General features: G+C 41.1%; 1 protein-coding gene across 1 annotated transcript; it reads right to left on the bottom strand.

The window, feature by feature from the left end:
- Positions 1-4,004: 4,004 nt before the first annotated feature.
- LOC306704002 (high affinity cGMP-specific 3',5'-cyclic phosphodiesterase 9A) lies at positions 4,005-13,803 on the bottom strand (the record flags this gene model as incomplete). The annotated part of the gene is made up of 14 exons (XM_079170213.1): positions 4,005-4,199; positions 4,367-4,513; positions 4,676-4,780; positions 5,896-5,998; positions 6,083-6,150; positions 6,296-6,388; positions 7,810-7,932; positions 8,904-9,081; positions 10,299-10,358; positions 10,458-10,600; positions 11,933-12,035; positions 12,292-12,343; positions 12,442-12,591; positions 13,716-13,803. 14 exons carry the CDS (start codon positions 13,801-13,803, stop codon positions 4,005-4,007), a joined length of 1,608 nt encoding a protein of 535 aa, XP_079026339.1.
- Between the last annotated feature and the right edge of the window lie 243 nt (positions 13,804-14,046).

Raw genomic sequence — 14,046 nt, 5'->3', positions numbered from 1 at the left:
AAAACTATTCCTATATTTGCTGCATATCTAAACGAGATAACATTATTATACAAAAGAATATTCACATTGGTCACATTTTTGTTTATTTGATGAATATTTGATAGGACGAATTTCTGTGATTTGCTAATCATAATAAAACCTCTTTAGAAATGTATTACTATCTATGCCCAGTAGGTGGCAGTGCAGCGCTGTGGTTTTGCCTCGCGGCCCTAGCCTTGTATGTGTGCGTGCAAACATAGTTTGAGAAGACGTTGGCCCAATCCCAGCCTCAATCCCAATGTCCCCCCTAAAGCCTCAAACCCTGAACCCTCAAGGATTTACTGACGTTACCTGGTAAGTGGTTGAGTGTGAGAGACTGTGAGGGCTTGAAATGGTGGAAATAGGAATGGGACAACACTTTGCTGCAACATATCACTTTACTATGACAACGTCCACAAATAAGATGTTGTGGGTATTTATTTTAAACTTTGTACTCCCTGATTTGAACATCTTCCAGGCTCTTTCCTCACAAGATGAAGTAACTTCATATAATCTATTTACTCGTTTTTTGTCAAAACAGCTTCAATGACAAAATCAAATATTTGATGAATAAATAAATAAATATTCTCTGACAAACAAACAGATAACAGTACTTTAAACAAGTGTAATGAAAGTGTGATGTAAAAGTGTCAAGGGTATTTAAATATAGAAACAGAGAAGGGATGTGCAGGGTAGTGACCGTAGGAAATTGTCCTGAGGATGACAGTCAGTGGTGGACCCGGGCTTTGTTGATGAGCCCGACTGCCGATGGGAAGAAGCTGTTCATGTGGCGTGAGGTCTTGGTCCTGATGGACCTCAGCCTTCTGCCAGATGGGAGGGGCTCAAACAGTTTGTGTCCAGGGTGAGAGGGGTCGGCTACAATCTTTCTTACTCGCTTCAGGGTTCTTGAAGCGAACAAGTCCTGGAGGGACGGCAGATTGCAGCCAATCACCCTCTCAGCAGAGTGAATGATGCGTTGCAGTCTGCCCTTGTCCTTGGCTGTGGCTGCAGCGTACCAGACGGTGATGGAGGAGCAATGGATGGACTCAATGATGGCTGTGTAGAAGTGCACCATCATTGTCTTTGGCAGGTTGAATTTCTTCAGCTGCCTCAGGAAGTACATCCTCTGCTGAGCCTTCTTGGTGATGGAGCTGATGTTAAGCTGCCACTTGAGGTCCTGATGAAGCCCAGGAAGCGGAAGGACTCCACAGCGTTGACGGGGGAGTCACACAGGGTGAGAGGGGCATGACCGGTTTGTCACATCATTTCATATTTTTCCTCTACATTGTGTCCAGACCAGTACCCAGCTGACGAGCCCCCTGGCCTCCCCCACTCAGTCTCCCACCCTGTCTCCCTCCGGCAGCGTCAGTAGCTTCTGCCCAGGCCCGGGACCAGTAGGCCTACCCCTCGTTTCCCAGTTTCCCCGGCCAGGAGGACCAGCTCAAAATAACATTTATTTTTACAATCAATGCTTGAAATGATGAAGGCACTTGACAGATGACAAGGTAGTACTAAATGTAAACCGTACTTTAGTGTTACATGTTTACCCTTTTTATGATTGCATATGTCTTCTGTAAATTTGATCTAATCTGTTATTTTTCGTTTGTTTTTGAAAATATAAAAGTCAAGAAGAAATCTATCAAAATATCTTCTGTGTCAAGTGGTTCATTGTTTGACTTTATTGGAGTTAACTCAGAATCAGAAGTCTGAGCTACATAGAGCCTTAACCCACTGTGTGTGTGTGTGTGTGTGTGTGTGTGTGTGTGTGTGTGTGTGTGTGTGTGTGTGTGTATACTGATGGAGAACAAAATATATTAGAACGGTGTTAGGCCACCATGACCTGCCACAACAGTGTTAGTGCTTCTTGGAACAGGTTCTACAAGTCTTTAACTTTAATCGTACAGATATTCCTTCATTTTGTGTTTTGATGATGATGATTGTGTATGTATTCTGCGAATGTTTGGCCCATGTAGTTTGACACAGTCTATGTAAGCAGCTTCATCCAAGGATTTGGCAATGTTAAGCTGTCGACCATATATGGACCTGGGGGTTAAAGATGCTCGAAGCAATAAGCTATGAATAGGAGGATACCACAGAGACACGGGGGTTCTGTCTTTTAGTAGGCTTTTTGGTCAAAACGTATTTTAACTTGTGACATTTTGTCTTTTCTTTTACTTAATCTTTACATTATCCAGTTTTTGTAACCTTTAATCATCTTTTTTTTGTAAAAAACAAATAAAACTGTTTTTTATTTTGTACATTCCAACCAAAGTCAAGTGTTGCTCATCTCTGAGGGGGCCTTCGTAGTCTCCTATGTAAGAGAGCTCTTCCCCTGACAGGCGACAGGCTGACAGTAAATGATGATGATGAGTGAAATGATGTTTGTTTGATTCTGGGGTGAACTGTTCCATTAAGCAGCATTATTATTAATCAAAATAATAGGAAACAAACTGGATGTAGACTCAGTTAAAGCAGTTCCAGCCAAATACAGGATGATTATTAAAATGTTTTTTGCTGTATGAAAGCTGAGACTTCAAACGATGGTGTTGAAAGCACAAGTGTAGGAGCTCAGATTATTCTGGAGACTTCCCTGTTGAAGTGACTTTGTCTGTCTGGAGGTATCTTGGTCACAGTGAGGCTGTGGTGAACTGCTAAAAGAACTAAAATAACATGAAGTTGTGCTGATCTACGGCTCAGGGGACTCCTCGTCTAACTGACTGGGCACCAACGTGTCTTCCCAGCGCTGCAGGGAGCTGATTCTGGGTCTGCCAATGACGCGAGCTCTGTCATGTCAGTTCAGCTGGAGAGTTGTAGAATTCTTCATTTGAGAGTCTTATCCATTATTTCAGGTCAGGGTGATACTGACTTTAACACACTCCCACATATTTATATCTTACTGGTTTTAGTACAAGGAATAGGACAAGTGTGTACTCATTACAATACCAACAGGAAGATCCTGTGGATGATGCTGGAAATCCATCTACCCTGAAGAAGCAAGTCTGTCACAATTATGGAAAAACACCCTGCAAATGGTAAACCATCAACTGAAAGGCAACGTTTATTTGCCTCTATTCAATTAAATAACATACTATCGCATAGTAAAACCTTAAAACCTGTTCTACGTGTAAAGTGATGTTAAAAATATTTCTCCATGTTATTAGGCAGCTGGTTATGGTCAACAATCTCTGAAAGTTATCTTCTCAAACCCAAAAGTTATTCGTGAAAACGTTTAAAATTACAAGTTATTGCTGAGAGTTTATGTGTGTGTACATCAGTTAACGTTGGAAATGCCAACTGGGAAGATTTTGAATTGTCTGAAACGCCGCATGAGAACCACGGACGTGATGACAAAGAAACAGCAGTCCATACCACATAGAGACACAAAGTGACACTTTTCTACATATGGTTTGTACCTTATTGCGCCGGGGGCTTTAACAGGGCCAGGGGTGTAATACTTTACGCCTCTGGCCCTGTTGGCGTTGCAGCTGGTGTGATCCAATCTCCAGATAGTCTCTGGTGTGTTTTTCACTGACCACATTTGATGCAATGCAACCAAATCAGCTAACAGTATATAGAGTTTATTTCTTCCAAAACCAACAGTGGAGGTTTTATTGTATTATATTGTGTGACCTAACATGCAACATTTGTCACTTGTTTCTTTCATAATATAAAAATGTTTTTTGTCATAAAATATAATTCACGAAAATTTGTTGCACTGTACTTTGGAAATACTATAATGAAAAAAATGTATTACTGTTGAGAATGATATCGAGCTCACTGAGTAAAAGTTAGGTTCCACCTCACCGCTCATTCCATTTAATACTGCATACACCAAAACTACTACACAGACGGATTAGAATACGGTGCTTGCGCTTTGCCCAGTAAATAAACAAGTAAAAGTACATTCAAACAGTTGAAATACATTTAAATCAGTCTAAAATCATACAATCTTCAGATAAGATGCCCTGTGCAGTTCTTACACCAGCTCACTGTGCGTCTGGTTTGGAGGCTTCGGGCTCGGCCTCCGTGTGGCTGTCAGCTGAGCTCTGTGTGCCCACTGTCGTCTCCTTGCTCTTGGCTGCGTTCTCACTCTGAGCCCGGATCTGTTTCTCCCTCTCCAGTGCTTTCTCCATCTCTGTGTAGTAATCCAGAGCCTTCCGTACCGGGTCGATGATGTGTTGCTGCAGAATGAATGGGGGATCGGTCAAATTACACCCAGAGTGAGCAAACCTTCCCTCAGCCATGTCCACTTCTCATTTAGTAAGTGATTCCCAACATTAAATGACTTGTCAGAATCTAAGGTTTAGTACGTTACCTGGATATTCATGAATCTTCTCAAATAAATTACCTCCAAGCAGGGGAAGAGGTTGGCCAGCTCGATGAAGAGAGGCAACAGGACAAATCTGATGAAGCCTGTTTGAGATGAAGGCTTGGTTACTTTGTCCCGGTCCATGAAGGGGGTGACGGGAAGACCCTCTAACTTCTCCTTATCACTCTGAGGGCAGAGAGAGGGGCGACACATGTAGCAGGCCTGTTAGTTTTATTTGTGTTCTCTGAATCTGGCCTGAAAAGTAATTGTATGTGTGAACAACCCTCTATAGTTGTGAAGCTCATATCCGCGTTGCCACAGTCTTTCCATACAAGAGCACTCGGTTACCTGGTTGTAGAATTCCTGCAGAAGACAGTCCAACCAGGGCTCAGCCACCTCCATGGGCCGCGCCTCATTGGATATGTCGCTCACTTTGATCAGGATCATCATCAGCTGTACACACAACAGGAAGGAATCAGATCGACAGCTATGAACTGTGAGAGAAACACAGAGGTAAAGAGGTTACCCTCTATCAGTATGATGGCCCCACTGAAAGCAAGACAAGTTTATAGTTTGTGATTTATACAACCTAATGTCGGCAAAGTCCTTAAAAGGGTTGAAATGTGTGGCCATTAATGCATGCCTCTACATCCAGCAGGCTGAACTAGCGCGATGCTTTCCTTTTGAAATGTATAAACTGTGATGGCCCCTCAGGTCGGTGAGGAGAGAGGCAGCTGTTTTTACATCACATCAGCATGAAATGTTGTCATTTCATGAATATGCTATACATTTATTCTTATGCTGTTGGAACAGTCTGCCTGAGGATCTAAGAGAAGCTCAATGTCTTGATATCGTTAATCATAAAAATACAAATACCTCTATAGCCTGGCTTTTGATTAGAATGTTTATATCCAAATTAAACTATTTATTCAATTTAAGACATGTTTTAAAAATGCACGTATTGTTTCTCTTAATTGTCAAGGTATTTTATTAGTTATATTATTCCACTTTTATCATTTCTATGTCTTGTGTGCATTTGTCTGAAATTGTTTGACTTTATATTTGTGCTCTTATTGTCATTTTGAATGGCACTAACCTGTATTAAAGGTGCATTAGGAATAGATCTTGATATGATTTGATAACATGAATGTGTGACAGGCCACTTGAATAACATTTTGGAAAAGACCACACGTGTAGCTGCTGGTTTACTTTAACATACATATTTAATGTGTTTCCATCGAAACAGCAACAGATTAGTCTTCCAAGGAGTTTTGCATTGCCAAGGTATGGTGTAAGAATAAGGAATCAAATCAAATAAAGAAATGTAACATACTTCCAGACATGGTTATGAAGAAACAGTTGTATCATAGGATACAACTACATCTATTAATCAGAGTAAAAATAAAAAGTTCTTCTCCATTAAAACAATGTCCCTTTTCATATACTTCTAAAATGAAATGCAAAGCCCACCCCTCAGTATCATACACACATACTCTCTGAACATGAAGTTACATGAGTTATGAATATGGAATCATGTTGCCACAGAGGCCTGTTTGCTCTCCTCTCACCACTTCTCTGTGGTCCTTGTTGGTGAAGTCAAACGCTGGCAGGATGGACTTGAACCTGTTGAGAATCTCATTGTGCCGCGTCATGTCAGTGGCCAGAATGCATCTGCAATGAGGACATAGAATAAAAACCATAGCCCATGCTGCTGTGCTATCATAACATGAGTAAATGTGCACGCTTTGATCTCACTTGATGATCCCTTCTCTAATCCGTTTGTATTGATCCATGGACAAGTTTCTGAAGATGTTGCTCTCTGTCTACAAAACAGAAAAGCCTCTGTTCATTGTCTCTGACTGCAGAGTGGACAGGCTCCATGTTATGGTGGTAGCTCCATACTAACACGGATGTGTGATGGCAGCCTGGACAGAACGTTTTGAACAAACAGCGGGTTGTCATCCTTACCTTCTCTAGGATCTCAAAAGCTACAGCACAGTGGTGGTTCTCCAGTGGAGAGATGTCGTTGTAGCGGAGCGCAAGTTCAGTCCGAGCATTTATCTGAAAGAGGTCACACTTCAGTTTGGAGCTTCTGATGAACTTTAAATAGAGTGGACGCTGAAGCGCTTCTGTATGCATTGGTGCGATAGCCACAAGGGACGAAAACGGTCAATGTTTATATAACTTGAGAAAGGTCAAAAACAGCAGACGGTAAACACTGAGGTTATGTCATGGGCTCTGAGGAAGGGAAGCAAGTACCAGTATATATATATAAGACGATACAACTGGCCAATTTGAGCAAATATAACAACTATATTGGTGGCGATCAGCATATACACTACCGTTCAAAAGTTTGGGGTCACCCAGACAATTTCGTGTCAATTTTCAGTTTCTTCGCAATTTCTCGCATGGAATAGCTTCATTTCTAAGAACAAGAATAGACTGGCGAGTTTCAAATGAAAGTTCTCTTTTTCTGGCCATGTTGAGAGTATAATCGAACCCACAAATGTGATGCTCCAGATACTTCTATGTAGATATTTCATTAAAAACCAGACGTTTCCACCTAGAATAGTCATTAACCACATTAACAATGTATAGAGTGTATTTCTGATTAATTTAATGTTATCTTCATTGAAAGAAACAGTGCTTTTCTTTGAGAAATAAGGACATTTCTAATTGACCCCAAACTTTTGAACGGTAGTGTATGTAGTATAGAAATTATTGAATTTATTCAAATTCATGAAAATAGAGTAAAAATTCCCATCACTAGATAGCTTTTCAAGTCTTAATACATATATGTCCATTTTAATAAAGAACGTGTTATTGGTCGTTGTCATTGTTCCTCTTGTCCAAAGCAGCTGTGAAAAGATCCCTTCTTAAAGCATTGCAATGGAAAAGCATTTGCACAACACGTCTACATTTTGTCTCTAAATGTAGCACGTTTAAAAACAACTACAACCTCACATTGTGTCAATCAACTTTAAATGTTTGGCCCCTCAGAGCCACCGTACATGCAGATGTCATCAGCCCAAATCACATCTGATGAGCTGATTGACGTCTGCTAGCACAAAGCACTTTACGACAAAGTAAAGAATACAGAAATGCAGAATTTAAATTGAGATTGTGGCAGGTGATCATGTAGCCCCATTTGGGACTAGCGCTATCCATTATGCAGTGATGTATTCAGCTTTGTCTCGTATAACAACATTTTGTAATAAACAGAATAATAAAACGCATTGGTCTCAGTGTTCTGTGGGTACCAATTGTTATTGGATGATGTAAAAATTGAAGAAAAATGCATACCAAAAATTTGTACTTTGTGTGCAAAGGCCTTCAGAGGTGGCTCGAAATCCACAAAAAAGACGTTCAGCTGAAGTGAATATGAGGATTCTAGACAAATCATGTGTGTATCTTTCAAAATGACGCTTTCTGTTGTGGCTCAGTAACTGTCTGCAGCAGCACAAAGAGGGGGTTTCATATACCTGATAGGCGTTGTTGTATCCTGTGTGGTCGAGGTCGTGGCAGACTGCACAGGTCAGCATGATCAGCAGGTCCACGCTGTCCATCTTACTCTTCAGGTCAGTCAGCCAGATCAAACCATACATCTGCTCAGAGATAAATAGTAGTACAGAATGAGAGCGGGAGATATTATCAAGTACTTCATGTGGAAAAAGAAGGCTGCCATCTACTCTTAAAGATGAAAAGATTTCTGCATTTCTTGATTGCTACAATGACACATTATCACCTTACAAACAGCATTATTCACTCTCTTTTAACTCCTGGGGGAAACATCTGTCTCTTTAGCTGCTGAATGCTCCAGATGCTTGTTAACTTTGTCTTACTGCTGTTTGCTGGTGCAGGTCGGTTGCCACTGGCTTATCAGAGTTTTTTCATGCTGATAACAGCTGCCTGCTAGCAAATCAATCACTACATTTTTTTATCCTGAAAAAACAAAAAAAACGAGCTGAAAGATGCTAAAAGGCTCAGAGCTCATTGTCCCGCAACCCATTTTCACTCTATACATATGGTCATTTTATCCGTTTTTATATACAAATATTGATGAGTACAGTTTGAAGAACAAGACTTTTAAAGGATAGTGAGTCAACATGCTGCTTCACACAATTACAGACAGATATACACACAGCCATCGGCTTCTAAAGTCGGTATGGCTAACATGTAAGTATGCAACAATTGCTTGCTTAAACATCCAGCAGTCATGGAGCAACATTGTAATGCATTTTGAGTTCTGTTTCTGGAGAAGAGCAGATACCGTTGCTTTAAGTGGGTTTATCAAGGTTGTTAATGCAGTTTTATAGAAACGAATCCTTTTTGCATTAACTATTTTTTCAAGAAATGCTAAAGGATATATTTCAAACCAACAAGTGTTTCTTCTTTCGTGGATGTGTTGAGACAATCGATTGTCCACTGATCTGAGTCACCTCTTAACTCTGAGGACCAGATGCACTTCACCAATTAACAATCAAGGTGATTCATGATTACAGACACGATTGGGCTTTCCATGATTTGCTCCGATAAAACGTCTCTCAAAAAAGCTCACGAACATTCACACACTCACCATCTGGGTGACACAGAAGCAGTGCTTGAAGTTGTGAAAAGGGATGTTGTTGTATCTTCGGTAGACCTCAAACAGGAACTGTTGCAGTACTTCTGGCTCGATGTTGAAAGCCGCTATGAAATCTAAATCTGTGTACATGACCTGAAGGAGCACCATGATCTCTGCGTCCTCCCACTGCCTGCACCGACACACACACAATACGCCATGGGAGGGCACTTATATCTACAAATACAAATACCAATGCTCATGATTAAAAAAGCAAACATCAAATGGGTTAAAGGCTGGGTTGGTAATGTTAAAAAAAATAAAGTATAAATGTATATATACAGTATATATAGCTAAACAAAATGTGTCATCTGATAGACAAGGTAGATATATCTACAAATAAGTATTGTGTATACAAAGCCTTAACCAATGTATTCCTCTGTACCATAGAGCTCTATTGTTGTCCAAAAATGATAAGACATCTCAATGAGATACACTGTTGCATTGTGTGATATAATCCATCATTACCATGAACACACACACACTAGTATATTTTATCTCCACATACTGTTTTACTGCGGGAAATATATGTATGAATCCATAGCTGAAAATAGTCCCCAAAAATGCACTGTTTACTTCTGTTTGATAAAAACTACAGTGCCCAGCTGTTTCAGGAAATTGCTGAACCTTTTTAAAAAATTGAAATATTTTTGAAAGGTGTAGGTCTTCAGCAGAAATGGTTTGGTGATGAGCAGATGGGGTAGGGAAGAGGGTTAGGTATAAAACGGCTATTATAGGAAAAACATAATAAGTACTAAAATACACTATCATTTATGGGATCTCTTGACACCGATCAAAAATGTAGAATAACACCAGCCTCATCCTTCATAATACCTCTATGCCCACAGAAAAAAAGGTTTGATCAGGGTTTCAAAGGAATCCTCTAATTCATTTTGATCAGGTGACGCCCCAAGCTTCAGTTCTCATTCTGTAGCCCGCGTATGGCCGCATATCCATCCACCGCCGCCATTGTGGGTTTGCTTTAAAAGCTTCTTTGGACATATAAAACGATGAGCAAGCCTCGCTGAATGCAGCATGCGCTTCCTCCCCATGAAGCCCACTTCAAACATGGTTTCACAAAGACCTTTTGATTTGTGAGCCCTCTGCAGGCCTATTCATATTGAGATGAGTGTGTCCATCAGAGGAAAAGGGTGACGTCTCCCATCCTCAGAAGTGCATTAGAGGTGCTTGTCGGGCACGACCGCCATTAGCCGACCGCCTGCCTCACTATACTGAGGACACAGGTGCACTGGTGGTTTGCTCCTGATCACACCCAGCACTCCGTGGTCATGACCATGATGCTGCAGGAGACACTAAATCATCTCCAGATTCATACTGGTCGATACTTACCAGTTATCAAAGGTCGGGGTCTTTAAGTACTGCCTCACCTCCTCTGACACTTCCAGGGAGCTGCAGTGGCAACAGCATAAGCATTAATGGTTACTAGATTCAAACATGTAATATATGGAGGGCAGTGTAGTTTTTAGTGAGGTTTGCATGTGAACGTGCCTCATTTGTAGAAACTTTTCCCGCACATGCTCGCACTCCTTCCTGGTTTTATGCAGGGTTCTCTTGTGGTAGAAGGGGGAGGGCTTGTGTGTTCCCTCCGACAGGTCTTTAAACAATCCCAGCCAGCTCAGATGCTCCACACTCTGAAAAGAGACGGGTTAGCGCAGCACATCAAATGTCCTTCAGGAATGACAGATTATCTGAAAACAGCTTCCTGCTAATGCTGGAAACAAGGATGATGAGTAGAGTGTGTGTCGCAGAAAACAAAAACAATGAACTAAAGATGTTAAAATAGCTCAGCAGAGCTCAGGGAATCGAGGAGTCGGGTGATAATTCTCTCTGAGGTCATCACTGTGAGCAACCCTTTTCACATTACACATAGTCATTTAATTCACCAGTAATGCAAAAGTATTTATAAGTGTAGCTTTAAAATAAGTAAATCTAATTACAACATTGTTTTTTTCTTACTATCCTATTTCATATGAAACCAAGCAGCAACCTCCGCTTCTGAAAAGTGAAACCGACGCAGAAGTGCCTTAAACTTGCATTCTTTCTAACGGCAATCAGGCCTCTGGTTGCAAAAACAAGTCCGATTGTATAGAAGTCTATGAGAAAATGACTCTACTTCTCTCTTGGTTTATTACCTCAGTAAACATTGTAAACATGAGTTTATGGTCTCAATCTCTAGTTTCAAGTCTTCTTCAATACAGCATGATGTTCATTTAGTAAATGATGGTCCATTTAGAGTCAAACAGACCATAAAGCAAAGTATGCTTTAGGGCGGGGCTACACAGTGATTGACAGGTCTCTACCACAGCGTTGTCCGGTCTGGGAGTTGTCTGTGTTTTCATCTTAAAACTTTCCCTTTCACAGTGTGTTTTCACTTCATGAAGGATCATTGTAACATTTTGGTTGACGCAAAATGTCTTCATCATCGTTCGGTTGTACTAAACTCCACCCTCTCGTGTCACTTCTCGTTGCAAGAAAACAAGATAGTGATGGACAAAATCATAGTCCACAAACCAATGGGTGACTTCACAGTGACTACGCCAACCTCTTATATGCCCTTCTCAATGAAATAAACAGCGTTTTCTGACTGTTGGCTTGGGTTAGTAACATTTCTTTTTTTGATGAGGATTAAAAACCTCCCGATGCAGATGATTATGATTCAGGGGCGACCATGGCTCATGGGGTAGAGAGGGTTGTCCGGTCACCGTACTGGGCGTGTGCTGTGCCGAAGTGTCCCTGAGCAAGACACTAAACCCCTAACTGCTCCCCTGGCGCTTCTCAGGGGCAGCCCACTGCTCCCTATATATACTAGGGATGGGTCAAATGCAGAGAACACATTTCCCCACTGCGGGACTAATAAGGGAGTGTTTAATCTTTAATCTTTAATTATACCTTTGTATTATCATATTAATAAGTTCCACGTACTTTTTCCCAAATTTGCAGAGTAGCTTTAAAGAGTACTGCACCTCTAGTTTCTCCTGGAATGAATCCACCTGTTTCTTCATCTCGTACACAATTGCAGGAGCCTCACCGGCCTCGATCAGGATTTTCTTCTCCAGGCCCTGCAGTCTGAGATCACACCGTCAGTGAGGAGTGAGGTGTCATCACACATCTATATCTTTGGTTTGGGCTGTTCAAAGTCTCAAAGTCTTGCATTGTCCATCTGTCCCTCTGGTTCAAAGTATAAAGCACCTAAACACCTGATCTCTGATTATTCATAAATCTTTTATAACTGCCTTTTTCAGCTTTCACGTTAAATGTGAATCATATTTATCCTCAGGAATATATCTAAGTTTGTCCTGTTTCCCTTATTTCCCACCTTTACCTTTTCTCCATAGAGGAGAGGTCAAATCCGAGTGCACCAGCGAGCTCCACACCTGGAATCACAAGACAAGAGGAAGTCCATCAACAATTTTGAAATGAGCCCATGCACTGCGATTCCATGGTGCAAAGTTAAAGATACCTAACGGCTCACTGTTGCTGTCGGCGGCCACCACCTCCAGCTTGTAGCAGGCGTTTGGGCTGTTGGGCTCCAGACTCGGGGAGATGTTGGTGATGTTGCCTTTGGGGTTGTACAGCTTCAGGATGTCATGGGGTCCTGCCTCGGCTGCACAGCGGAACAGATCTGAAAAGGAACAGCTCACCGCTCAGTTCATACGATGCCTGAGAAGTGATGTTTTTAAAAGGAACCCTTAATAAATGGTCAATAACTTGTGTTTTTCTTTCAGTTTATTTTTTGGGCAATTTTCTGCCTTTAGAGAGGAGAGCGAGAGACTGGGAGGAGGGAGAGAGGGGTCCACATGCAGCAAAGAGCCACAGGTTGGATTCAGACCCGGGCCTTGGTACATGAGGCACCCAATTCTTTATTATTGTGAACAAAATCTTTAAATATCTTCATAGATCATCCAATTATTATCATCAAACCAGTAATAAGAACAACTTTTGAGTTGCCAGATTGTGCAAAAAACCCTCTGGAACAGGGCTGCAGAGGATCTTGACCAAAATCCATTTTTAACAATTTATTATAACCAAATGTATACATGTATTTGCAAATAGAAAGGATAGACAGAGGCCAACGGTTTTTTTCATTAGGTTACTGATCTACAAGCGTTTATAAATCATGTATTGACATTAATAAAAGCACTTACAAGCCCTTTATAAAGTGTGCCGTGTTTGAAAGTGCTACCACTTTTATATCACACTACCACAGAGGCAAGCAGATTCTACAGCTAGATTAGCAATAATCCAATCAACACAAGCTAAAAACAGTTAACGAACAACCGTCTCATTGACATTATATGTGGGATCTTCAATAAGGTTATTTTTGCCACATGAAACAAAGAATACATAAGCATGTGAAGCCAGAGCTGGACAAAGCCTTCACCATGTGACCTAGTGAGGAGCTGTCAGTGGCAGCTGTTTGGCTGTCTGATGCTCAGACAACCTCCTTCACACTTATACAGCTGTTTCACCTGCTGGTCCGACGACCGACTGTGCTTTGGATCCACGCACTAATCAAGATTTTTTTCTTATCTATTTTAAGAAAGAAATAGCTGTTAGAATATGTGTCTGCCAGTCAAATTTATTATTATTCACATTATATAAATAAGTGTAAAATCCTGGTAAAATGTACTTTATTTTTATTACATAGAAAAATGCAGATCATTTTTCTAAACACTATATTTGACATACCTTAAAATGCCTTTCTAAAACAAATAAGTGAACTTTAACATAATTTCCTGCTCCTACCTTTGACGTCCTCAGCAGGGCAATCCACCAGGAACTCAGCCTGCTCCGGTCTCCCATTCACGGTGAAGTAGATGATTTTTGTTGCCATGTCATGAATTCAGAGCCACCGATGTTGCTGTGTTCACTGCTGATCTGGATCTAAAGTCCGTCTCGCCTCATTGTTTTACTGGTAAACACTCCTCCCCCTTGTTTTTATTCTCTCCACCTCCTCCTGTGCTCCTCCTTCTCCTCTCCTTCGTTTGTACTGTAGCGTTTCTCCACACCACACATTAGAAGGCTGATTAATTCAAAGCAACCACAGACACCCCCCCCCCCCTCTATGTGTTTATTC

The sequence above is a fragment of the Pholis gunnellus genome, assembly GCF_910591455.1.
Source record: "Pholis gunnellus genome assembly, chromosome: 12".
Lineage (NCBI taxonomy): Eukaryota > Metazoa > Chordata > Actinopteri > Perciformes > Pholidae > Pholis > Pholis gunnellus.
The sequence above is the reverse complement of the archived record's forward strand: the minus strand, read 5'-3'. Positions and strand labels throughout refer to the sequence as shown.